The sequence below is a fragment of the Phoxinus phoxinus genome (assembly GCF_949152265.1).
Source record: "Phoxinus phoxinus genome assembly, chromosome: 3".
In the NCBI taxonomy this organism is placed as follows: domain Eukaryota; kingdom Metazoa; phylum Chordata; class Actinopteri; order Cypriniformes; family Leuciscidae; genus Phoxinus; species Phoxinus phoxinus.
Genome location: NC_136878.1, coordinates 23,442,771 through 23,469,911, shown reverse-complemented (window position 1 = coordinate 23,469,911; position 27,141 = coordinate 23,442,771). Strand labels below are relative to the sequence as shown.

The following is a 27,141-nucleotide window of genomic DNA, read 5'->3' as shown; positions in this document are numbered from 1 at the left end:
CACATATTCAAATGTCTTTGTGTCAGTTTATCGTTTAAAATGCCCATTTCGTGTGCGTATCCTGGGTGTTATAATATTTGTAGCGGCCCCTTGGATATATTGCTCAAGACTCAGAGAGTTTCAAACAGCTGTCGATTTATTTCTTCCTCTCAACGAGCACACCGTGAAAACTACAGAATGAACAGAAGAAATACAAAATGCTTCTATGTAGCTTCACAAATAGTTTGCACATAAATCATGTTCACATATTGATCATGTTTACACCCAATACAAATAATTTTACCAAATGACCAATATGAAATATGTTTTTAAGCCTTTATGACAAATTAAATATCACATGTTTATTTTAAATGAAATACAATATATTATAATTGTTCACAGAAAGAATATATGTTTTTATATTGATGACACTGCAATAAACCCATAAACAAATTTAGTAATGACATTCTCTTTTCCTTAAACAAAATCCTTTCTGATAATAATAGCCTGCCCTACACACTCCACACATTTTCCTTCATACCTCATTCCGCTCTCCAAGGGCGCTAAGAGTTTCCGACATCAGCTATGCTCTCTAGCTCGACACACCCTCACAGTTCGGAGCTCTTAGAAATAACATGTACGAGCAATACAAAATAATAAAGAAAATCACAATGTAAAATCTTTCTTTACAAGATTCAAATGGACGAACAAGATAAATAACTAAAGTGGTTACAAGTTTTTACCGTTCTGCCGACGATGCGCGAGCACCACATAGTGAAGAGAGAGTAGCAGGAAGTTTAGCGTCACAAAAAAAACGAAGAAAAACGGCGCTTTTCAAAATAAAAGCGGAACAGACGAGGTGACACTGTAGAACTATAATGTCTTATTAACATATAAATATAGAATGATATGTTATAAACTGTGTAGAAGAATATTAGTGCAATTTATAAGAAATGTACAATATTAAAAAGCCTAAAATAAAATTTGGACTTTTCATGGAAACGCGAGTGCGTGCGTGACCTTTTCAACGTAATTGCGTATTACATGACGTCACGAACGCGCATCACAGAACAGAGCAAGGTGAGCATTTGTGCTTAAATAAAACTTAAACTTTTTTATTTATTTTTGAAATGACCGAACGTTTCGCTAGATAAGACCCTTATTCATCGTCTGGTATCGTTTAAAGCTGCACTGAAACGGTCATTTGGACCTTGAACCGTTTGGGGCCTATTGAAGTCCATTATATGGAGAAATGTTTTCATCAAAAACCTTAATTTCTTTTCGACTGAAGAAAGAAAGACATATTGGATGGCATGGGGGTGAGTAAATTATCAGCTAAAGTTTTTTTTTTTTTAAGTGAACATCCTTTAAGTCCACGAGACCGAAAGTCCACATGAAGTGCGCCATTTGGGACAGGGCCTAAGACCAGTGTGCGAATTACCCATCAATATTAGGGGGGGTCCCGATCTCCCGACTGTTGCGCAATACTGATCTAAATTTTCTCTCTATGCAGACGGCCTATAACATTACAATATTGGATGCATGCAAGCGAAGACAGTCAGTATATATAGCCTACATGACAACACACACGCGTAACAATTTTTGATAATTTGATATGCTATAGTATTCGTAAAGCATCACTGACATAGGAGGTTGCATTGGCTAAAGTTGTTTGGATGCATGTTGTTTTATAACAAGAAGAGGCAAAGTTGTGCATTACAATGCAGACATGTGCAACACAATATAATTGTGTAACAAAATAATAGTTTTTATATGTTTTACTTCACATTTGTGCAGTTTTTGGAGGATTAATGAAATATTTTAAATTTATATAAATACATTTTAAAAATGTTTTTATACAAAAACAGCTTTTTTATGTAAAATTCACTTTATAAAAGACCCAAATTTCTAAATTTAATTTATGGGGATAGCATTGACAATTTTTTGCTTTTAATTATTTTTATTTTTTTTCAATAATGTTACATTATGATTACAATCAAACCTGAAAAATATGTTACAATGAGAAAAGTTACGTTTTTAGAGTTTATCATTTATTCTTTTTTTTTTCAGACAATTTTACAAATGTACGTAACAGAAACAAACTGTAACAGAACAGATATGAACAGTTATGTTACATATTGAAAACACTCAAGGGTTAAGTTAAAATAGACCAAAGATGCCTTGGCTCGACTACTTGTGGTTGCTGTCCTGGTTTCCAGGAAGAAGAGAGGCGATGTCCTGCTTTAATCCAGCTTCTGACAAATGGAACTGGGTCAAATTTGTCCAAAGGAGGTCCGTTGAGGTCCACAAACAGGAGTGAAGACAGACTGTCTTCGCGCAACCTGTTGCGTGTCTGGTTGGCCGTGTTATTAACTGTGGAAAAGCCTCGTTCACACTCAGCTGATGTAGGGAGATACGTGCGACTTGCTATGCACAGTCTTTCCAACGTTTTCCCCATTGCAGTGCCCTGTAGTTTCCAGTCTCGAAACTGCTCCACGGCCTCCCTGGTTGGTTCTCCAAGCGCTTTTGCAAGGCTGTGTACTTCTGGTTCGCCATGCAAAATCAGGTCCTCCTGCTCTCCTGGCCAAAAACGCTTGTCAAGAGCTTTGAGCATCAGGACCAAATTTGACCCCGGTAATCGCTTAGTTAGAGACGCAATCACTGATTCATGAAACCGAGACCTGTTTATTTTCGCCCTGCCTTCACTCAGCTCTACTCCCTTAAAAAGTCCAGATGAGACGGACTGTTCAGCCTTCTTGGTTGATTTCCCCCCACCAGTCGTCTTCATGGCCGTCAAAACATCGATTGTTTGTTGGATGGCGAGACTTGAATCCACAAGTGACATTTCTCTTTTCTGCAGCTTGAGAGACAGGCTCTGGAGTTCACGCAGGATGTCTTTCATGACAGCTAAATCTTCCACAAATCCTGAGTTAACAAGGTGCTTCAGAAGTCCCTTGTATTTTTGCCTCTCAAGATCATTGCGTGATGTGTCCTCACTGGCGGTTTTGAAATGGAGTGCTAGTGCGGGGAAATCTTTCCATACTGCTTTTACTGTTCTAAAGCTGCTGGCAACCCATCTGATAGTGAAAATTTGACCTATTTTCAGGATCTCCACGTCGAGCTTGGCCGCTGCTTCTCTAAGCAATCTGGCATTCCTGGTTGACTGATTGTAGAGTGAGTACAACTTTGAAATAAAGAACTCAAACTGATTAGTGCCAGCCACTTCTTTAAGAGCATCTTTGACAGCCAGTTCTAATCTATGCGCCAGACAGTGAACAGACTGCATGTTCGGAAACTTTTCTTTTAGTCTAACTACAAGCCCACTGGCTTTTCCTGTGAGCACCGCAGCTCCATCGGTGGCAATGCTTATCAGGCGCATCTTCAAAAAGTCATCATCCATTCCAGCTTTATGTAGACTCGCCATCATCGAGTTATAAATGGATTTAGCATCGACCCCATCTGCAAGTTCCACTAGATCCAGGAAAACATTGTCTACATCCCCCTTACCGCTGACATCACATCTTACGTAGATTATTAGATAGGGATTGCCATGAATGGTGCTTTCATCAATTGTGATTGACACCCGTGAATCCATTTCTTTCACATTGCAGACAAATTTGCGGCGCATTTCCTTGGCAATGTGACTGATTATTTCTGCACATGCATGGTCAGATTTGTGGATATTACCAACTTCGGCTCCATTTAGCTCCTGCATTGTCATGAGTGGGTTAAGCTTTTTGTACGATAGCCTTTCCTTTGCCACGGTATAAGCTGTTCTGAACGAGACAGTGGTTTTCTTGAGTAAATCAGACTGTATATCAATGAAAGTGTTCGGGAGGGTGTCTTTCTCTTTCATCTGGGCTATTTCCACTGACCTTGCATGGGCCTGGCTGTCCCTGTGTTTGTATATCTTCTTTCGTAGCCTCTTTGCTTCAGAGCTAGTAACTTCACCATTGATCCATTCTTCTGCAAGGTGTAAACCTGGTCCCTTTTCTGAGAGTAGCAACGTTTTTGCTTTTCTACACACTAAACACCCCAATTTTCCTGCCTTAATGTCAAGCCAAGGGTTGCGGTCTTTCCATTCGCCCACCTGCTTTGTTGTCCAACCAGGCGGCAAGTCTGTGCTTAGGGTTGCCATCTGCAGAAAAGAAAAATGCGGGACAATTGTGGTTCTTTACAGGAAAATAAGAGACACTCAAAATTTTTGTACTGACACAATATGTCATTTAAGGTTTGTATGCGTTTAAAAGGTTCTCCGACATAAACGCATTTGTTTTGCTTAATGTGTTGAAAGCTTTTCAGAGAAGTTTTTTTTTTTATTCAGGAGATTTACTTGCGCAAGGCTCTTTTATGAATGTGACAGACTGCTACATTGTTAATGCGAATTATTGGTGTGTTGTCAACAACAATAAGTAGTCTAACAAGTGCCTCTACTTGGTTGAAAAGTCCACGGACTTCAGGCAACTGACTCCTCAGAAAAGTTGCGGCCTATGAAGTGGTTGTGTATGAGTATTGTAGCTTAAAAATTTTCAGCTGCACCTTCAGTGATTTTTGGTTTAATTCAGGATACTGGTCCACCACAGCAGTGTCTACATCCCCAGTTAGGAGGGCTTCCTCCAGCTTCGCCAGTGTTTTCAGACTATCCTGCTCTGTATCCAGCACCTTGAAGAAGTCAGCTCTAGTGTTCTTCTGGGGTTGTAGTGTGTGTGCAGTAGTGACATTGCCCATGAAGCGTTTTGGTGGACGGCGGATGTGGGGCATGGTTATGGGCTCAATATTTAGCTTGGTAATCATCCCTGTTGCGTGGCTGTATATCTCCTGGAACTTTTCCTCAGTTCTCTTTCCCCTCAGAGGGATCCTCTCACAATCTGCTGCAGAGAGCATACCAGACACTGTTTCTATCCGCTTCTGCAGTGTGCAATTGAGGCACTCCAACTCTTGGATTACTTCAGTGGCCATAATGAGCCATAAAACTGTGGTACCTTTTCCAAACCTCTCCAGCAGCCCTCTTGCTGTCACACCAGTGTTTGAGGCATCTGTTTGGGCCATGTCCTCTAAGCTGAGTAGCACACGTAATGACGTAGCACACACCAGATTGCTGGAGTCCTGGTCGTCCATCTTGTTTGACACAAGGGTTGCAGGTTGCTAACAGTCCCTGATGCTGCAGTTCCAATATTCACAAATTTTGTTTTGTATTTGCCTGACAATTTGTACAGACAGCCAAGCTTGTGGACCCAATCCAGGGCATCAGATGTCAGTGATGACGCTGTACAAGCAGCCTGGGTGACCAGATTTGCACAGTGGGCGCCACAGTGTACATACAAAGCCAGTGGCTGCAAATTTTTGAGTTGCCTTTTTCCAGTTTCCGAAACCAGTTTTGAGAAATGTTGGATCTGCATTCTTGGACAAATTAGATTTTTCATGCCTAAAAGCTTGAGCACAGAAAAAACATAGGATTCCATTGACTCCTGGTTTGAAGTGGAGCCAAGGAAATTCACTGTACCACTTTTCTTGGAACCTTAGCGTTTTGTTAGTGAGCTGCTGCACTACAATGAGCTTTGGGTTAGCATGGTTGGGTTTCCCTATCTGCACTTCTTCGCTTGCGCTTGCGCCTGCGCCTGCTCCCTGTCTCTCCTATGAAATCTGAAAATATGCTAGCCTGTTTCTGAGATTACATAATTCAAATAAATTACCTGACCCTTTACACAGCACATACCTGAAACTCTGAGCTGCTTCTCCCTGTCTCACCCTCCCTGTCTTTCAGCAACTCCATCTCATCTGCTCTCTGATATGAAAGCATGGCACAAATAAAAATAAACAAAAGTTCATCACAACTGAAACTATATTATAAAATATCAGGGCCCTACTCTTTCTCTTCCAACACACAAGTGAGCAGCTAAATAATATGAAACCACGCCCATGTGATGATGTGACCACGCTAACAAAATATTCTAAACAAATAAAAACACACACTTTGGTTCCTACAAGAAGAACATTTAATTTGATAATATTCGAACTGTATTCACTACTTATCATGTACACTTCTTCCCTTTTATCACCAACAAATCAAATTCACCTGGCCTTTCAATACAGCACATAACCTACCTGTAACATTGTGCTGCTACTGCTTCTCCCTGTCTCACCCTCTCTGTTCTGAAGCAGCTCCACCTCATCTGTGCTCTGATATGAAAACGACTGAGTTATGATCATATTGACAACTAGCGTAGCCAAAAAAAGTCTCTGGATGTGCATCAGAAAAACTGGGTGTGCCACATTTATTTTCAGATTAATGTGCAAAAAACACTGACTCTGCGTATCACTAACTTTACAGAATATACTGGGCTGATGTGTAAAACTATACTCAGGCCCGCCACATAACCATAATACTGTATAAAAATAGGCTAACTCATGTGCTTGTCTTTCAAACAAGTATAAATTGGTCATTCACTTGTCCAAGTAAAACAATTGCTTGTCCACATTTTTTATGAAAATAGGCTATTATTTATTCTCTCATCAGTGTTCAGTCAGCTTTTACATATTTAAATCTATATATTTATGAAATTTTAACCTTTATTAAGGGCATTTCCCCTAATTGTTTTAAATATATAATTCATCTTTCATTTTAAATTCTCATTTGATCAATAAAATAAATTAGAATAATAAGACACTATATGGCTGTTACCAATCAACTTAAATAGCCTAATTTACACTGACAATTTACAACTGCATTAAATGTTATGAGATTGTTTACAATGTTTTTTGAAAGTGCAAATATAAAATATTGGAAAGAATGCTACTTTTAAACACGAAACTAAACCACCAGTAGATGGCGGTAGGCGACCGTCTTAATTAGTGAGTCATTGAGTCATTTATTCAAACGATTCGTTCAAACTGCCGATTCGTTCAGGAATTAGGCATTTATTTATTAACGGGTCATTGAATCTTTGACTCAACTGATTCGTTCAAAACGCTGAATCATTCAGTAATGAAAACACAGTTAGGTCTTCCTGTGAGAGGGGTTCTGCTGTGATTGGCAGTCCGAATGTCATCAGATATGTTTTTAATAATAATAATTTAATAATAATTAAAAAATGTAGGCCTAATTACAGTTTAGATTAACAAATATTGTAGGTGAACAACAATAGCCCAAGTTTAGAAAAACATTTATTATTAAGACTTTAAACAAATATTTCTGCATCTATTTTTGGGTCATTTCAAATATTTCTTTATCTATGAAGATGAGGCCTATAATAAACTAGCAGTCTGCTTGTCATTGCTGACAGACTATGCTTTTCATGGTACACTACACAGAATGTATAGGCAACATTATGTTTAGCTAACGGTCTGAGGTTACCTAGCAACAGTGTGTTAACGTTAGTCAGTCAGGCTAGCATCAACAGGTGTAACGTTAGACAGAAAATACGATTATCCTGACCTGAGCTAAATTACTGCTAATCAACCAACTCACATCTCCTTTCTTTTTTTTCATCCATGAAGACATTAAAGTAATCTGTTGCTGGCGTTTCATGACTGACTGCGATACCGGCTGCTCAGTAGTACCGGTACTTTCAGTGTGTTTACACTGTGCACGCGACGTTCTTGGAAGCGGACGCGCGCATCGACAGGCTCGCTCCTGCTCCTCCGTGGCGATAACGGCGTGCGGTCAAAAATTCATAACAAACTAATTTGAAAGTGGGGGGGGGACACAAACACACAAACCCCTGTCCCCAGTGGAAATTATGCCTCTGTTGGAAGCACTCGGCTTCAGTTCACTGAGTGGGAGAGGAATCCTCTGTTCTGGTAACGTTAGTGAGTGGGCCTTCATCTCTGAGTGCCACCTTTTTGGACGTGAAATTTGTGAACCCAAAGTGGGTGAGTGATACACTCTGGTTAAGCTTTCGCTTGCTTGCCATTTTTAGTATGTTTACTTTTCTCAACCTTCTTCTTCTAATTGGCGCATATGGCTAATTTGCATAGGCTACGTGCACAGGACTTGCTTGCTCCGCTTGGCAAAAAATAGAACATATTTGTGATTGTGAATAAATGTTTTGAATTCTGAATACTGGACATGGTGAGCTTAAAAACATTTTAGTGACCATTAGTGACAATACATTTTTTTATTTTTATTTTTTATTTTTTACAAAATTTGAGACCCCCTTCAAATTTTGCTTTTGAGTCTTTCAGGGGGTCTCATGGGTTAATCGGGGGGGTCGAGCCCCCCCGGACCCCCCCGTATTTCGCAGTATGCCTAAGACTAAATTAAGAAAATGACTTGACTTGATATTGACTTGAGATACAATGACTCGAGACTTGACTTGACTTGAACTGTACTCGAGAATTTTTTTATATAAACGTTTATATAAATCATCGCAACATCAATTAATGAACAAATTGAAAGCAATGGAAGTTGGAACCATTGACGCCAGTCATCAGATTCTGCGGGGTTGCGTGACGCTGCACAAGCACAGAAACAGCGTGGTGAGCGCGCTAAATACAAAAACATCTCCCAGCATCGTTTCATTTTGGATATAAACACTTCAAATTGACCATATTCATAAAAGAAGATTTGATTTGCTGTACGCATAACATCTGGCAATGGATATCTGACATGACCATTACAACCTCGAACTTCATTGACCACCTCTAAAAGTAAGCTAGCTTGTTTATAGGCCTAGTTAATTTGACTAACGTTAAATCTAGAGAAAATAGTGGTCAAAACAGTATGCCTCTTTATTCAAAATTATGTTTTCAAATGTAGCTTAAGGCTGTCAATAGATTCAAATGATAATTAATGATGCATATGTTTTAACGTGCATAAATTCACAGACATTTGCCACAGTTTCTCTCACATCATAGTGATTTAATGCCAACTACGAATGTTTGTGATTCAGTGAGCTAGTTGCTTAGTTCCAGAATGAATCTGCCGTTTTGAACGAATCAGTTGAATGAATGCTTCTATGACTCGTTCATTAAGAGGTGATTTGGCGCCACTTACTGGCGGTTTTAATTTCATAATTAAAACAAAAATAATTTCTAATTTTTTAGCATCTAATTTTTTCTATATTAAAATTATTATATGTAAATCATTAATCTCATAACATTATTTATGGTGTTGTAATTGCAGTGTGAATGCATGGTTATAAAAACATGGTTAGAACATAGTTATAAAAAATGCCCCTGGAAATGAATTGAAGGGGTCAAATATTGGCTCTTAATGGGAAAGTTAATGTCTGCTGGTGATATTCCATAAAAAAAAGATATAAGCAAAGTTAAACATGTGACATTTATTATAAAACCAATATAAATAATGCATTACACTTGTGAATACCTTCAAATGTTTTATCTTCAACATTTTTCATATAATTGTTATTATTATTATAATAATTCCAAATTTTGATAATCATAAATGTATGCTATAATAAATTATATGAATATTATTAATATTACGAATACGATATGTATAAGAAAGGTAATCATTTCTGAGGGGAAAAATAAATAAGGTTGAGGCCAATATAAACTCTACTTTTTTTTCTGTTTGGTATTGTAACTTGACCAGGGACGTGCAGAGAGTTCCTCAGGGGCAGGGGCTCAAATATAAAAAGGGGCATATATATAAATATATGTGCTTTGCATCACAGAAATAAATTATATTTTTTAAAGTATATTAAAATAGAAAACCATTATTTAAAAAAAAAAAATTCTGTATTTTTGATCAAATAAATGCAAGCTTAAAGCGCATTAGGGACTTCTTTTTTTAAAAAAAATAGTAATGTGTGTGTGCAAAAATGTTAAAATAATAAAGTCACCATTTCGCGTGTAATAGGCCTGCAGTAGGCCTGGGCTTCATTTAACAAACTATGATAGTTTCATAATGTAAACGGTGTATCAATATAGACTAGGCCTAAATTCAAGTGACTTGAATACTATACTTACCATTAATGCTACTTTTGGTGCTGGTTTGTAGTCAATTAACATCCATTAGTTCAACGACAGAGATTCAGATCACTTCAATGTAAATTCGTCTGTCCATGTCATTTTCAAATGATTTATTTATAAATGACCGTCCAATGATATTTGAACTTATTGTGCCAGATGACGATTGGTCGGTGTATTATGCATGACAAACCGGCTTCAGCGAATTAAGTAATATTTTAAAATATGTGTTATGTGGATTTTTAATTGAATCGACACACAACCTTTTATTATAAAAAATAATAATAGTAATAAAAAAAAAGTTTTTTTTTTTTTTTTTTTTTTTTTTTTTTTTTTTTGCCGTCGAGCCATACTCACTGAAAGACGCTCGAGAGCATCGGTTCCCAAGCAGACTGTGTGGGATACCTACGTGTACACTAATACATTTTCATTTTAAAACGCATAACTTTTGCTACGGTTATGCCTGCCGCCCACACACACTCCGGAGTTTTAGAGCCTCGAAAATGGAGACCGTCAGTCAAGACCGAAGCACGACACGCACAACTTGACGCAAGTGACGCAACCCATAGCAACGCGTTATAGCAACGACACCTCAGACTGACAGAAACGTAAAAATAAACGTGAATTTAGGCTACTTTAGTCTTGTACACATTGTCATGTAAATTATAAGCAAATGCATTTTGTTTTATTGACCACAATATTATCATTGATATATGTTTGAGAAGGGCACTTTTGATTAATTTTGAAAAAGGGCAGGGGCTCGAGCACCCAAAGCCCCCCCCTCTGCACGTGCCTGAACTTGACTTGACTTGACCCTTAGCAGGACTCTACTTAACTTGATTGAAGTGAACCACTGACTTGACTTGGTTCGTGTGTACTGCGACTTAGACCTGCTTGAGACTTGATGGTACTAGGGACTTGAGACTTACTTGTGACTTGAACATGTGTGACTTACTCCCACCTCACCTCTTAAACCTCTCTACGTAGTTCTAATCGAATTCTTGTCCAGCAATGGGTTGTGGGCAATAGCTGTTAAGAGTGTGCATGGACTCTGGCTGCATCCAAAATCGCATACTCTCTATAGGTACTTATTTTAAAATTACTTCACAACCTCTAAAAAGTACGTTCTGTTACTGTTTAGTATGAATAATCCGGATTTACTATCCGCCATGTCATCATTATCATTTGACCTACCAGCGGCAGTTACGTCACTTCACTGTCATTCATAAATGGGATAGGAAAACTGTCCCTGTCCATCGTTTGCGCACTTCAGAATCTCGCTGGTAGAAGTAGGTCATGTCATTGTCATGTCATATACTTAATGCAATTTATGCTGTTGTGGACACTTTTCCTAATTAGCTTAATTTTTTTCATGGAGATGCTACAGCTCATACAGACGATTGATCAGCTGGCATTTGTTATGATTTGTTTCTCCGGTGCTGCGTCCCAATTAGCATACTATTCATCCTTGCCTATTCGAAATTAGAATTAGTGTGTCCCAAATTGTAGTATGTTGAAATGAGTATTCCAAAGATATCCGTATGGTCTACATTTTTCAGATCTGTGCCAGAGATTGGCTGCATCGAAATAGGCCTATAGGAAATATTAGAACCTGGTCATTATTAACTAAAAACACATTGAAATAAAAATGACGAACTATAAGTGTTCTGCGGGTCATCAGTGATTTTTTTATTTTTTATTAGCTGAAAATAAACTTTTTTTTGAATGACTGGCCCCCTCTACGGCTGCCTTTTCTTCTATACGTACTTGCGTAGCCTACTTTTACTTACACGCGAAAGGCCGCGTTAGTTTTGCTCGATAACTCGAAAATACAAATCCAAATGAAAAAAAGAAACCCGTTTGGAGTAGGTTCAGTATTTTCATCATCCGCCTTCATCTTACTTGCATAAAGGTAAGTTATACAGTTTATTTACTAGCCTATGTGGTATAAGCATGCAAGTTTTACTGTCGACCATTAAGAAGATGATGAATTCATTTATGCTGGGTCTTTAAAGGTGCTGTATGTAGCCTAACTTTTTTACTCTAATAAAGCATAAAAATACCATTATGTTTGCAGATATTTAGAAAACATGCTAAATTCACATACTCGTTTATCTGAAAAACACTTCTACAGACAGTTATTTTACATATTATTTTATGTGAATGTGCTGTGTTAAACCCCGTTTTAACAATCTTTCACATAGGCCTACCTACTTTCAATTGTCCTGTTCTTTGTACAGTAAGTTTAGTCATTTCAATAGGGAGCTAGTGTGTCATGCTGGATTAGTAAAAAGGGTACCAGTATTTCCCAACTGTGGCATGTTTGTAGTAATTGATTCTCTAGAATATCATGGTGGAGCATCGAGATTTGTTTTCACTGGAATTACTGTAATTGCAAACCCCTTATTTAAAAGGGGACGTTCCCATGCTTTTGGATATAATGTATTATCTATCACTGTGCATAATATAGGCATATTCAACATTTAAATGGTTATTTTATGCTTTCCAGGGTAGTTAACTGTTTAGCCATTGTTTTAATGAACTGATGCTGTGATGCATAGCCTACCGGGGCCTGTTTCAATAAGGAGGTTCAATCAAATCTGAGTTAAAACTTGAACTCTGAGTTGACTTACCGTGAGATGGGAAACTCTGAGTTTTTGGTTACAGATCAGCTGAAATGAGTTAGTTCAATCAACTCTAAGTTGACTGACTCTGAGGTGAGCGCGTGCACCACAACTATAAAAAGCCATTATCAATGGAGCGCAGATATTATGAGTAACCATGGCAACATCGCCAGACAAAAAGAGGAATTACTGTTATACACTGTTGGGTGTAATTAATTACCAAGTAATCTAAACATTGTTATATAATTAAAGTGATTACTCTTAATTCTTCTGTAATTTAAAATAAAATCGGCTGCATAAACTATAGAGCAATTCTGTATAAAACAATAGTGGATTTAACATACGTTTTTAAAAGGTATATTTTTAATGTAACCTTCTCCCTCTACACACTTTGGTCAATTCAAGAATAATTCATGCAATTGTATATTGGTAAAAACAGCAATGAATAAATGTACAGAAAGAATGAATGAGGTGTTTAAACACCGCTTCCTCTTTAAAAAAGAGGAGGAGACCGCAAGAAACTCTGGGTTTACCGAAGAAAACCTGCTCCCGACCAGGTTAGGTTCACAGAGTAAGTTACCATGGTAACTGACTCTGAGTATAAGTTACCTCTCTTTCAGAAACGGGCTTGACTTACTCTGCTTTCTCGGGTTTGATATACCTCCCATTCTGAAACGGAAAACCCAGAGTTTCCCTCATTTCAGGGTTAACATACTCAGAGTTTTCACTTAACCTCCTTTCTGAAACAGGCCCCTGATGTAGCCTCCTTGTCCTTGTTCTAGATGTGTAGTCTGCCCATAAAATATGCAGATGGCCCACACATTTGAATGTAAATAATACTAATTATTAACAGTAATAATAGTGATTACAATCAAGGGTAATAATAGATAATCAAATACAAATGTCACCAGCTCAGTAAGCATGTATTCAGTAAATTTATTTATAATGAAATGTTTATTCTTCATAAAGGTTCAGCCAAGGGCAACAGCATCCTCTGTTGGTGACTGATTGAAGTTGTTGTTACAATTTGAAAAGGGTTTTGTTGTGTAACTCTTACAAAGAGTTCAGAATGCAGCTTCACGAATGCTAACTCGCTCTAAAATGAGAAACTGGCTGCCTGTATAATTCAGAATTGAATTCAAGATCCTCTTAGTTTTTAAATGTCTCCATTGTACTGCCACATTATAGCCTACCTTTCTAATTTGTTGAATAAATACAAAGTTCTGTCATGAATCTCTAGATGGTGCTGCCTGATAGGTCCTTAACTCAATTTGGTATGCCGAGTTCACACTGAACGATTTTAGGCCCGATTTTCGCTCGCCGACAGGTTTTGTGAGATCGCCGACAAATGCCCGAAATCATTGGCAAATCGGTGCTCGTACACGCAAGTGACAATGACGCAGTGTGAATTATCAAAAACGCAATCTGAGAGCGTCGCCAACGCCCATAAGATATTTGGCATGCTAAATATCTGGACCTGTCGGCGATTCAAAATCTTGCTGTGTGAATGTGTTCTGGCTGAAAACTACATAGACGTTGACCTACAGCTAATGCGAGAGCAAGAAACAGGACAGCGGGATGTTCGGGGAGGAGTTATAGAGTTGTATTTACAATTATATCAAACAGAAACAAAGCACAAACATTTGCTTGACCAGATGCACATTGCAAAATTATTTATTTACCCCAACTCTCTTTGCAGAACACACAATCTTTGCTCCCCTCGTCTCCCAGCCATTTCCTCCTGCATAATCTGTTTTTCTTCTCCTTTTCGCTGCAAATCAGCGCACAGACAATTAGGATCCCAAATATTCTTGCAGGCTATAATTTTTAATTAATTTTTCGGTCTCACGCACGCGTGATCTCCTTATCACTTCTCGCCTGTGTTTGGTTGTGAAATGTAGTTTGCGGACCAGCCAGAAGTTGTCGGGGATTCTTTCTTTTGTAAAGTCATGCAGTGTGAAACACCCTGTCACTGATCCATCGTGCAGTGTGAACACATCAGCAACTGAATGTTACCCCAGATAGTTGTGCAGTGTGAATAAAACAGTGACCCGACTACTTTGAAAATCGTGCAGTGTGAACTCGGCATTTGCGATCACATTGGTATCTGTCTACATAGTGCAGCTGATTGGTTGCTGTGACATCAGCTGCCATTAAACACGTGGCATTGTTTTCTGTTAGCAGTCTGCAGCGTGCTTTCAGAAACCTTCTACCTTCCACAGCACCACCTGTTTAGATCTGCTACGGGGATTATTTCATGTAGGCTATGTTATATTAGCAGCAGCAGCATGTCTTACGTGCTCACAGCAGCATGTCTGTGGATGTATATTGTCAGTAGCAAGTCTCTGTAGCAGCGCAGCAGATCTATTCCTCCAAGACCTATACATTAACATTGCCACATCCATTAACATGCCACTCTCTCAGAGAGTTGTCATGACAGAAATATACTCCAGCAAGATCGCTCCAAACATCCAATAGTAACTTGTTGGTTGTACCAAAAAGACGGCTAAAAATGAACCCTCTTCCTGACAACCTACAAGCAATCGACTCACTATGCACTTTTAAAAAGTAGCCAATCTCAAAACACGTTTGTTCACTAGAGCCTTTCCTTGATTTATTTTGTTGCATTTTCACAATTTTGTTCTTTATATTATTTGTCTATGCATGTTGTTTATATCAATTGCATTATTCAATAGCATTATACAAACCATGCTGAAAGCTCATTGGACTTGTCATTCTTTTTCATTAGGCTGCTTTAGATTGGTGGTATGGAAATGTTGCTGTCGGTTTGAGTATAACAGCAGGGGGCAGCACAGGACAGAGACATGTGTCTATCTATGTTAACACCCTTACCACAAGATTCTTAGTAAATCTGTCATTTACACAGTGGTCATAATAAGTCGTTTAGTTGCATGAAAAATACTTTTGTTCTGTGGCCGGTTGCATAAACTGCTTAGACTAGTCTTAAAAATTAGTCATCTATTTTTTCTTTTCTTCAAATCTGGTCCTGACTTTTTCAAGCCAGGTACATAAAAACGTAGATGGTCTAATTTGAATCGGAAAAGTATGACTGATTACCTCTTGTCTAACTGCTAGTTGGTCAAACTAGTTTAAGACAAAGTCTTATAGTGGCTTGCAACTGGTCCCTGGTTGATTAAGCTTCAAAACCACAAAATATATAGCCTAACCATTATATTTTCCTGTTATTCATGTTTCTTCTTAGGTTGGCTTGTTTTTCTGGCAGTTGTTGTTGTTGTTTTTACATGAATGGCATTGGAACTTTTGTTATGTAATTCTGGTTATCTGCTGAGCCACCAGAGACGAATGTTAAATCATATAACGGACAGACTAGGAAGTATGAAGGCAGGATGTAGAGAAGGAAGGAAGGGGAGGACAAAGGGATGTCAGTAATACTTTAAGAGTTATAGAGTTTGCAGACATGTTTTTCTTGTAGGCCTATTTATTTTGTATTGATCACAATGACATTCTTTATGCTTCTGAAAATAGTGTTATTTAGCTACAACCACTTTTTTTTTTTTTTATAAAAACATTTAGACATAAACCCATGTCAAAATACTCAGGGTCATAATGTGACTGAATGTCTGGATGCGTAATTTCAGGCCTACTCTATATCAAACTTTATTTTATGAATGTCAGTTTAAAGTTGCAAAGTAATTGAATTATCAACAGATCTTATCTTTCATTATGTGATGTACATCCGGGTGAGAAGGATTATCGAAAAAGACTTGTTCAATCCATTGATTGTTGATTGGATGAAGGCAAATCTAAATAAGAACTTTCAGTCAGTTGTAAGATGACCAAATGATTAGTCTGTAATTAAAAACATGACAGAAAAATTACATTTTGATTAAAAATTACAAGGCCAAAACGTATGCATGGAGGAATTAGAAGAATAACATCAATAACATGCACTTAAAAAATAGATAGGGCAAATTTCCATTTCATGAAGACTTTACGTTAGAGACTGTCTTGCATTGGGTGGGTTTTTTGTCTTTGTTTTAGGAGGTATGCCAATGAGTGGACAGTAATCTGTGTGTGCGTGTGCACATTTGAGTGTGCAAATACACCCGATCAGTCAAATGTTTGAACACACTTGACAGAATATTTGTTCATAATGATCTTGAAAACCTGGGTGTGAAGGCATGGGGAAAAAATATAAAATATATAAATATAAATCCTTTACTAAACAAAACATTTAATTTGAAAGAAACTTTGTTAGTTGTTCAAAAACTTTCATTTTTGTTAAAATTTTTGTTTTTTGGAAATTGCTGAGAGAATGAAGGAAAAAAGATGCTAAGAGATCCCAGCATGCATGTGAACTCATTCAATACTTTTATTACAGGAATGCACTTCAATCTTGTTGATTGAGAGAATAAACAGTGTGCAGAGCTGTAATCTAGATATAATACATAAAGATACAATGTTTAAAAGTTTTGATTTGTGTAGATTTTTTTGACCACTACATAATTCTCATGCCATCCATTTGTTTTATCTCATGGTTTAATAGAATTATTCTAAAATATGCTGTAAAAGAATTAATAAGAGTAGATGTAGGTGTTTCTAAACTTTTGACTGGTACTGTATGTGTATGTTAGTCAGGGTCAGATAAAAATCTCTCAATGTCCATGAGTTAATTATTTTGCACATAGATTGTTGCCATGGTACTACTGTTCTAACTGAGAAAAATAATGATTGTAGGGGGAAAAAACTAGACTCCACCCCCAAACTCTGACTACAATTTTCCCCATGTTTTATAGCATTTTGAAATTGCTGTGGCATTCTCAGATTTCACTAGCCTGGGAAAACCCAGACCACTTCCGGCAAATTTAGATTTGCTCTGCAAGTGGGTCTGGCAAAGAGCCCATTGAAACCCATTTCCAATCCGTCGAAATCGCGGCACCAATCAGAAACGTTGGGGCGGGCTTTACACGATGACGAGTGACGACAGAGCAGAGACGGTGACGCAGATTTTGTACATTACAGAGATGGATGCCGTCGTGGAACATCCGTTTATATACTGTCTATGGGAACATCACAACATCACTCGTTCGAATCGGCTATCGCGTCTGTTTCAAGCGATTTAAAATGGTAATTTTCGTTAACACAAACAGAGAATTGCTGAGAGTCTCGAGATGTTTCTCCGTCGCTCTGCATACGTCATGTCATTCATCGCTCTGATTGGTTTTAGATCTATCCGACGTCCGTTGGTGACGCCCCTGTGGAAATGAATTGTCTATGGAGCTTTGCCAGACCCTACCTCAGTTACAACTGAGAGTGGTCTGGGTTTTCCCAGGCTAAGATTTCACATCTAAGATCTTCCTCTCTCTCACTCCCTGTTTCTGTCACGTGTCGTGTAGTAAAACACATGAAATCAAATGGAGTTAAGAGTCTTTAATAAACAAGGAGAATACGCAGGAGAATGAGAACAGCTACTACACAATAACATAAACAAGATCAACATAAAACTGATGGCTTAAATACACCGTGAGAGTTAATTAACCAAAACAGAAACTGGTGCGGGATTAATCAGAAACTAATGACCAAGAAATTCAGGCAAAACAGGAACAGGGAAAACAAAACCAAAATGCGGTGAAACTAAACAGATATAGACAAAACCCTGGCATTACCACCCCCTCCCCCACCCCTGGGAAAAGGCTTCCTTGCACCTCAAAGTCAAACTGAGGCCTCATCCACACTACTGCATTTTAGTTTAGAAACGAAGAATTAAAACGAATACGATCTCCGTATTCTCCGTCTACACGTTTTAGCTGCGTATTAGAATTGATCTCCGTCCACATTTAAACGACTGAAAATGTGGATCACGTGACCATTCACCAACACTGGGCATGCGGGTGCCGGTGTAAACAGGCGCAAGTAGGCAGTTATAGCATTGTAAAATGCAGAATTTACTTGCACAACAGCTGCTAACAAAGACATCAAAGTCAGTAACGCTTGTAATTCGTTATCCATGTTGCAGTCACTAACGTTACGTAGTCCAGGCTGTTTTTGTATGTTTTCTTCCCGGGGAAGGGTCATGTGATGGGTGGCTGACGAATCAGGGAAGGATACGCCATGACTGATGACACCCAATCATAGAGCCGAGCGTGAGCCTCTGCATCATAGTTTCTAAAGTCCTCCGTTTTGACCGTCTTCACTAAAACGCCCTCCGGAGATTCAAAACGCAAAGCGGGGTCGGCTGCATTTCTAAACTTCTCCGTTTTAGGTCTATGTTTTTACAGTTGTAGTCTGGACGGGAGGTGCAAACGTAGCAAAAGGTCTCCATTTCTAAACGAAAACGCAATAATGTGGATGGAGCCTGAGGAGGGAGGATGGGGTCTCTTGAGGTGAACTGGGGGCTGGGAAAGTGCCATAAACAAGAGGAGCTGGAGGCGAGCGAATCTGCAGAACCTAATTTTATCAAGTGCAACATGTCCCTGGATCAACATCTAATCAAGTTTACAGATTAGTTTAGGTCAAGTTTAGGCTTACAACCAGGGTTAGGAACAGGGTTAGGCCTCTACATCAGTGTTATTCACCTATTATTTCCCTCTGATTTTAGGGATAACTTATGGATAGGGTTAGGTTTAGGGGTGGGGATATTGTTAGGATTACATTTTTGTACAGGAATGTTGTTCCAGGATAAACAAAATATGTTGACTTAGGAACGCATCTAACTCTGCAAAATCAGGACATGTGGAGAAACCATGGCAGCACTGATTGCTGTAGGAGCCTGGAGCAGGAGGGGCCAAGTGGGGACCCAGAACCCAACCAGGATGAAGGCCCACGGTGGAGGGAGAAGCCATGGTGGAGGCCTGGGAGGCAGAACCAGGGAGACGACCGACAGAGACAGAGCCGGTGGAAGTGGATACCCAGGTGGAGCCGATAAGACATAGTGACACCTATGAATCTGGAAGCTGAGGGGAAGCCAGGGTACCGAAGGACTGAGGTTGAGCCGGTGTGACTGAGGACCGAGGTGGAGCCGGAGGGAAGGAGGATCCCAATAGAGCCGAAGGGGTGGAGGGAGGAGGCACAACTGAAGGACTAGCAGTCCGTGAGCGACGACTGACCAAGGCGAAGTCGGAGGGACGAGGGAGCCCGGTCGAGCCATACGGACGACATCCCCCGTTGGAGCCGAGGGAGAGGAGCCAAGGTGCTGGCGACTGGCTGAGGTGGAGTGAAGGTGTCTGAGGCCGGAGGCAGGGCCAGGGGATTCCCTTGCCAAGGCCAAGCTGGAGACTGGAAGACCCAAGGCAGAAACACGCAGCAAAGTGGAGTCAACAGAGGGGGTGCGATGGGCTGAAGGGTGGAGGTAGGCCGAAGGACTGGCTGTCAGGTCTGGCAGTCCCACACTAACCATTATCAGCATTCCTGTCATCGATCATCTCTGCCAGCATTGCTCACTCTGCACTTTCAATAAATCTGTGTTACACTTTAACCTTGTCTGCTTTCTTATGGATGAGACAGAAGACCAGACCACCAACATGCAGAGCACGAGGACCGATGCCACGGATCCCTTCGTTGAATTGGTGAATGCCGTTCGTCATGTACTTCCTCCACCACCTACCACTTCTTCACCTGCTGCCTCTGCCAGTCCTATGGCCCGACCAGCGGCATACTGTGGCAAGGTGGAGGTTTGCAGTGGGTTTGTTCTACTGTGCAATCTACATTTTGAAATGCAACCTCACCTCTACACCACCGATCGATCGCGCATTGCGTTTGTGTTCTCCTCTCCGGGCGCTCTCTCCAGTGGGCTCAATCGCTATGGCAAGCCGATGTTCCCGTTACCAAGTAATTGTCTGCAATTCTAATGCACTTCAAAGAAGTCTTCGGTCAAACCACCTCCATTCTATCCGTTCATGATCAACTTTTTCACCTTCAACAAGGTAACCAATCGGTGAGTTCCTACTCCTTGCAATTCCGTACACTCGCCGTGGCAAGTGGATGGAATGAAACAGTTCTCCTCACAGCCTATCGTCAAGGCCTAGATCCTGATATTCGACAACTAATGGTTATTCATGATAATTTGAGATTAGAGAACTTCATCCAGAAATACATCCCAGTTTCCCAACGACTTTCTGCTTGCTCTATATTCCAACCCGCTTTGCATCCTCCGCCTCTGGTACCAAATCGATAAGGGCAAAAAGAACAGAGGAAAAAAATCTTGTCTTTCGGTTCAGTCTTCTGTCATGTGTAGTAAAACTCAGATCAGAGTCTCTTAATAAACAAGTAGAATATGCAGGAGAATGACAGCGACTACACATACTGTAAACTGAGGAAACTAAGGACCTAAAATACACATGGAGAGTTAATTAATCAGAAGAGAAACAGGTGCAGGATTAATAAGAAATGAATGACCAAGGAACACAGACAAACAGGGAAAACAAAACCAAAACACAATGAAACTAAATAGACATAGACATAACCCTGACAGTTTCTTCACAATTCAGCTTTCTTTATTTCACAACTAAAACATGGAGGTTGATAGTAATTAAAAGCAGAAAGCACAGACTGGATAAGGAGATGAAGTGATAAATATGTTCGGATTAAAAGTAGGATTGAGAATTGGAAATCGATTCCAATTCTGGAATTGACCCTTCGCAGGGAGCTTGATTGACAGGTGATCTGACCAATCATACTTCGCCATCCGGCATTTTGTCCGACAAAGCAGTCAGGAGAGTTAGTAGATTAACATGGGTGGATTTGAACTTGGAAAAACGGAGTCTACTGACGCCTTTCTTGTGGTTGAAACAACATTCCTTCTCGTTCATTCATGTTTATTTGATGCTATAAATTAACTAGAAGAAAGAGATGATCGGTTCACAAGCAGCTTTAACTGATGCTCTACAGCGATCTATCAGACACATCAAGGAACCACAAAACGGTATTTATTGTTTACATTTTTTATTACAAAATGTAATTTGAAAGGTGAGACTTTGTTTAATATCAAAAGGAACCTGGTCTGTCCTGTCTGTCAGCGCGTTGTCAGTCTCCTCTCTGCTCCGCAATGTATTTTTCACTGCGTGAGAGCGGCGTAGATTGTCGGACATAGCAACAGTAACTAAAGGGGCCGGGTCTTTGCGAACGGTCAATTGGATACCAGAAATCGGATGCTTTTTATAAAATATTTTTTTTATTCCTCTTATTGATTCCGTTGTGTGCATTTTAATATGACTTTAAACCATTCAAGCGCAAGAAGACCCACACTGTTTTCTCTGCTGCATACTGAAAAAGGGATTTTTAATGTGATTTTAAACCATTCGAGCGCAAGAAGACCCACACTGTTTTCTCTGCTGCATACTGAAAAAGGGATTTTTAATGTGATTTTAAACCATTCGAGCGCAAGAAGACTCGCATGCTGCTTTCTGTGCTGTGCACACATCCAAAAAGTGCACACAGAAAGCCGGCTCTCATTCTGAGTAATGCGCGATACTGAACTTCTCTTCCGCATCTTTTTGCCCTTGAACGGATAAATATGCACAAAAATGTGCCAAAAAAATATCCTCATAAACACAGTTGGTTATTTCTTATGTGAACGTAATAGACAAAGAAAACGCATAACAGCATATTGGATCCATGGAGCTCTTATAGTGACAGCAGCCTGATATTCATGCTGCCATCAATATTAATCAAACAACAAAAGACCAAGAGATTATTTGTAATGTATATTTTACAGTGTTATTTGATCATTTGATTACAGTGTCTGTAACTGAATATCTGAAAATCTTAACTTTATTTCAACAATTTATTTCAATCATTGCTCAGTTGTATTAATTTATGGGATTGCTAATTTGTTTATTTGTTCTTTTTTAATAACTGAGTTTTTACTTGTCTTTAATAATGCTTGAAGTTTATATTAGTTAGGCTAGTTGTTTTTGCTTGTTATTTTTGTTATTTTTAAACCATAGGTAAAAGTTCCTTGTCTAGCCAAGTGTTCTTTGGCATGTTGAAATTTGTACATGGTATTTTGCGGAATCGGAATTGGAATTGTTAAAATTCTATCGATACCCAACCCTAATTTAAAGGGTTAGAGAAAAACCGTTATCTGACATCTATAACTGCCAGCATTGTTACACAAATCTCAGTGGCAAAGAAACTAAGCTAAGACTGGAACACAACTGAACTCAGAGACTTCAAAATGTAACTGAATTTTATTAGCAAAATCAATTATTAGTGACTCATGTACAATGTATAAACATCAATTAAAGGCCCTAGAATAGATTCATGTTGATTTTTAGACCAGGGAGCGAATGTAGAGAAGAGCATACAAATCAGATTCACAGAAAGACGAGACAAACAACAGACTGTGCAACGCCGAATTCTCCTTACATGCATTTTGTTCCCATGGAGTGCAGCAGAATGCATTTCTTTGGAATGCATGTAATAGAATAATGGAATGTATGTCTGTCTGCACCCTAATAGAATTTAAGGCAGACTTGATTCTTATGGAATGTATTGGATACCAGCTCATGTGTGGGGAATGGAAGGAGGGACCCTTCTAGGAAGGACCTAGATCAGTTTTAGGTTCAAATGATAAAATACATTTGTAAACTTTGGTTTAAGCTGTGTTCTGTTCATTGTTATTGTTTTAAGACTACACATTTGGTCCACCCCGCTGTTGAGCCAAGAAAGATAGATCACTGGTCGTCAGGTCTTTATTTGTTGTTGAAGATCTGTCGAGTTTGACCGTAACCAGTCATGCCTGCCTGTGATGCCCCTTTGTTAGTGCCCATCTGTAGGCCGATTACACTCTGACCCTCTTTCAGCTGATCCTCAGAGAACTCTCTCTTGTTCTCCTGGGATTTCCTGATGTAAAGATAAAAGCAAAGAATTCAGTGCACACACACAGTAGTCTACCGTTCAAAAGTTTTGGGTCAGTGAGTGTACATTAAAAAAAAATATATATATATATTTTTCCAATTAAATTGATTAAAAGTGTTAGTTAAGACATTTTGAATTTTACAAAAGATTTCTATTTCAATTTTAGAATGATTTCTGAAGGATCATGTCACACTGAAGACTGGAATAATGATGCTGAAAACGCAGCTTTGCCTCACAGGAATAAATTAAATGTTGATGTATACTAAAAATAGAAAATGGTTATTTAAAATGTTAGTAGTTTTTAACAATGTTACTGTTTTACATTGTAACTGTTGAGCATTCGATACCTTTCATCGACCCCAAACTTGTACTTTTTTTAAAGCAATGTTTACCATCGGCTGCCAATGAAGTTATATTTGTTTATAACTGCTGTTTGTTTATAGCCGTCTTTTCTTTTGTGAAGTTTCATAATACCATATTTCTGTAAGACATGCACTTATCTGTGTGTTCTGATCCCATGCTGGACTCATTTAAAATGTCTGGCCAATAAGTGTTTGTAATCATGTTGCTATGACGATAAGCCACAACTGCAAATCGGCCAGTACAGTGGCTTGTTTTTGTTATCTGGTTGCTATGGTGGCCGGTCAGCCAGTTCATTTTGTGAACAGGAAGAGGAAACTACAACAACACTCACTTGTGAAACCAACTGGGGTCACCACGGTAACAGCCATCACTCTTGGTAACAGCCAGACTCCCCAAAGACATCAGCATCATTTGCACAGCGGCAAGGTCCTTACCTGCCCACACAAACGTATAGATCAATAAATAAATGATGCCATTTTTGACAGTTTCTGATGAGAACATTCATGTAACAGCCATCTGTCTCTTTAGAACTAAAACTAGCTAAACATACTTATCATTTTCTATATTGAAATATTAGCCTAGATGAAAACTTAAGTTTAAGATGAAAGGAATAGTTCACCAATGAAAATTGTGTTTTCATTTTCTCATCCTCAAACTTGTAAGAGTTTCTTTCTTCTGCTAAACAACTTCTGAATTTTGAAGAATGTCTGAAACCAAACAGTTGGAAAAAAAATACTATGGAAGTCAATGGGGTCCATCAACTGTTTGGTTCCAACATTCTTCAAAATCTCTTCTTTTGTGTTCAACAGAACAAAGAAACTCACAGGTTTGGAACAACATATGGGTAAATCATGACAGAATTTGAATTTTTGGGTGAACTAAACCTTTAAAGTCGACATGAAATCAAAATTGACCCTATTTACTTTGTTAGCGCATATTACTAGTCTTGTGGTGAACAATTAATCCGTGCAAGTTAATACACAGAAAAAAATAGTTTGCCGTAGTAATCTTTCATCAAAATCTGAAAAGTTACTTTGGGTCTGGAGTGGCTCTTTTTCTGATGACGTCGGTTTGACGGCTTGTGTTGAAAACGCTTAACCACTCCCCTCAAACCGTTAGTCTGCTATGAGCAGAGATGGAGAGGAGGAGCGCTAAAGTAAAACCCTGCCCTCTGTTCAGTATTCCCTTTCACTTGGAAATACGTCACAACACTGGAGAAGTCGTTTGCAACTTCCGGTTCATGGGGACTTTAAGTAGCCTACTAAAATTACTAAAATAAATAAAAATGAAAACATAAAAATAAATACTGATCCAAAATATGAATAAGTTCTATAATAGCATATATTAATACTAGCATGGTAAATGGACTGCATTTATATAGCGCTTTCACAGACCCAATGGCCACCAAAGCGCTATACACATTGCCTCACATTCACCCATTCATACACCGACGTGGTATAACACTGTTAAGTGCTAGTTCAATATTTAATGACAGAATTTAGACAGACAAATCCATCGTTGATTCCTTTAAGGACACGTGATGTGAAAACAGGCGCTTACCCTCCCACAGGTCAACGGTTTGAAACGCGTCAGACTTGGTGATTCCATAGCGTTCAGCAGCAACAAGGAACTGAGAGATTTGCTCCATCTGTTTAAAAGCCATTACAGAACTTTGGATCTTTTTCACAGGCTTTGAATCCTTATTGAGACTGTTGATCAGCTCACATAAAACCTACAAAGAATGAACAGAAAAAAGAGATGATTATGTGGTGTCGTGACAAAGACTTTTATAATGTAAGATGTAAAGATAAACTTGAATGTTTTCTCATGACTTACACATCCATCCTTAAGCCACTGCTGAAAGCCTAGTTTTCCAGGTTGAGGGTTTCCTATAGAATCCCCACACTGAGAGATTATCCACTGCACCAGCCGCTCCTCCAGCTCTGGATCGTACTTCTTGTCAATCTTACTCTGTACCTCGCGACTCAGACCATATGACGGACCTTTATTTGCCATTTTGACTGTGAAAACACACACAGTCTTAGTTTTCATTAACGACACTGGGCCAAACAGATGTGCTCTTTGTGTTTTTAAGATGCCTCGCTATTTTGCATGATCTGTTCAGGCAGGTTTGGTTTTACTGTTAAAAAGACTGAATCTGTGAAGGCAGAGGATTGAGCTTTGTAAGGAATATCTAACTGATTACTGCCATGAAAAAACTTTCAATGCAAATCTTGAGTGTACTGTTCATTGAAGTGAATCGTCAAACAGAGCATGTACTTAACAGAGCATGTAGCAACACAACCTCTGAACTAGCAAAGAGACAGACATCTCAGAACATAATCAAAAACTGATGACCATTGAGTTTCAAAAATGCTGCAAGCCTGCAACCTGCTTTTGTGTCAACATGTTGTTATGACCTTTCATCTGTTAGGCTGTATTGGATTTATCAGGCCTTCATTTGAATTCATTACCGTTTCAGGCACCACATCATGAACTAAAATGCAAACACAACAGTATAGGCAAACTCTTACAGATAGAAAGAGAGATACAAGCGAAAACTCAGAGATAGATTTGTCAAAGTCCAACCCTCATTCACTAAAGAAAACGGTGCCCTGTTTGCTCTGGAATTTGTGACTACCATTTGACTCCTTTGAAACATTCAAACACAATAAGCATACACTCTTTCTTTGCAATATTCCTGTTGTGTTCTCCTTTTTCTAGTCTATTGCACTCAGATTTCACAGCTATCTATGAATTTGTTATAATTCTAGACATTCACATCACAAACATTTCATATACACGCATCCTTGTCTACACTCAGACCTCACTGCAATGGTGAATATACAAAATGACAAGTTACATCTTGCCCTGCGTGTGTGTGTGTGTGTGTGTGTGTGTCTGTGTACCTGGTATAATAATAATAATAATAGTAAACCTGTCATTTTTTTGACAGGAAAACTGTTTATAAATCGTAGTAAATTAAGTGTTTTAGAAATCTAAAAATGCAGAAAGTTTTCTGTGATGGTTTAGGGGTCGGGTTAGTTTATTTATGGGAAGTCCCCATAAAACATGGAAACGTGTGTGTGTGTGTGTCATAATGAAAAAACTGTGCAAGTTAGTCCATTTTGTTCACATCCGGTGAGCATTTCCTGTATCTGTAAGTAGTAGAACACCATCTGTTGGGCCATGTACAATTACACACACAAGCACACCTGGAGTCTCTGATGCAATCGTACTAAGTTACAATACTGTCCTTTCTCATAAATGTCACTATCTCAAATTGCGTAATAATGTTCCCCTTATCTGCTGTTTTGGCTTCAGGCTCAATATCATGCAACTCTAAGACTCCCTCTTCAGCAATGTTAGCATAAGACTGAGGTGTGGTATGTAAGCAAACACT

General features: G+C 38.9%; 2 protein-coding genes and 1 long non-coding RNA gene across 3 annotated transcripts in view; 1 reads left to right on the top strand and 2 right to left on the bottom strand.

Moving 5' to 3' along the window:
* LOC306996212 overlaps positions 1 to 27,141 on the top strand; it is a 1,114,438-nt gene that overhangs the window by 158,712 nt on the left and 928,585 nt on the right. The window lies entirely within an intron of this gene.
* Positions 2,135 to 8,220, bottom strand: LOC306994761 (E3 SUMO-protein ligase KIAA1586-like; the record flags this gene model as incomplete). Its single annotated transcript, XM_079605555.1, has 4 exons — positions 7,448 to 8,220; positions 6,085 to 6,159; positions 5,696 to 5,764; positions 2,135 to 4,117 (listed from the first exon to the last, which is right to left on the bottom strand). Exons 1-4 carry the CDS (start codon positions 7,505 to 7,507, stop codon positions 2,135 to 2,137), a joined length of 2,187 nt encoding a protein of 728 aa, XP_079461681.1. The 5' UTR covers positions 7,508 to 8,220.
* Positions 22,691 to 27,141, bottom strand: part of tagln2 (transgelin 2) — a 5,196-nt gene continuing 745 nt past the window's right edge. Inside the window, exons 2-5 of the mRNA XM_079606512.1 lie at positions 25,575 to 25,759; positions 25,299 to 25,470; positions 24,070 to 24,172; positions 22,691 to 23,360 (exon numbers count right to left, since the gene is read on the bottom strand). Coding sequence (XP_079462638.1) covers positions 23,210 to 23,360; positions 24,070 to 24,172; positions 25,299 to 25,470; positions 25,575 to 25,754 — 606 coding nt within the window. The 5' untranslated portion in view covers positions 25,755 to 25,759 and the 3' untranslated portion in view covers positions 22,691 to 23,209. The remainder of the gene's footprint in view (positions 23,361 to 24,069; positions 24,173 to 25,298; positions 25,471 to 25,574; positions 25,760 to 27,141) is intronic.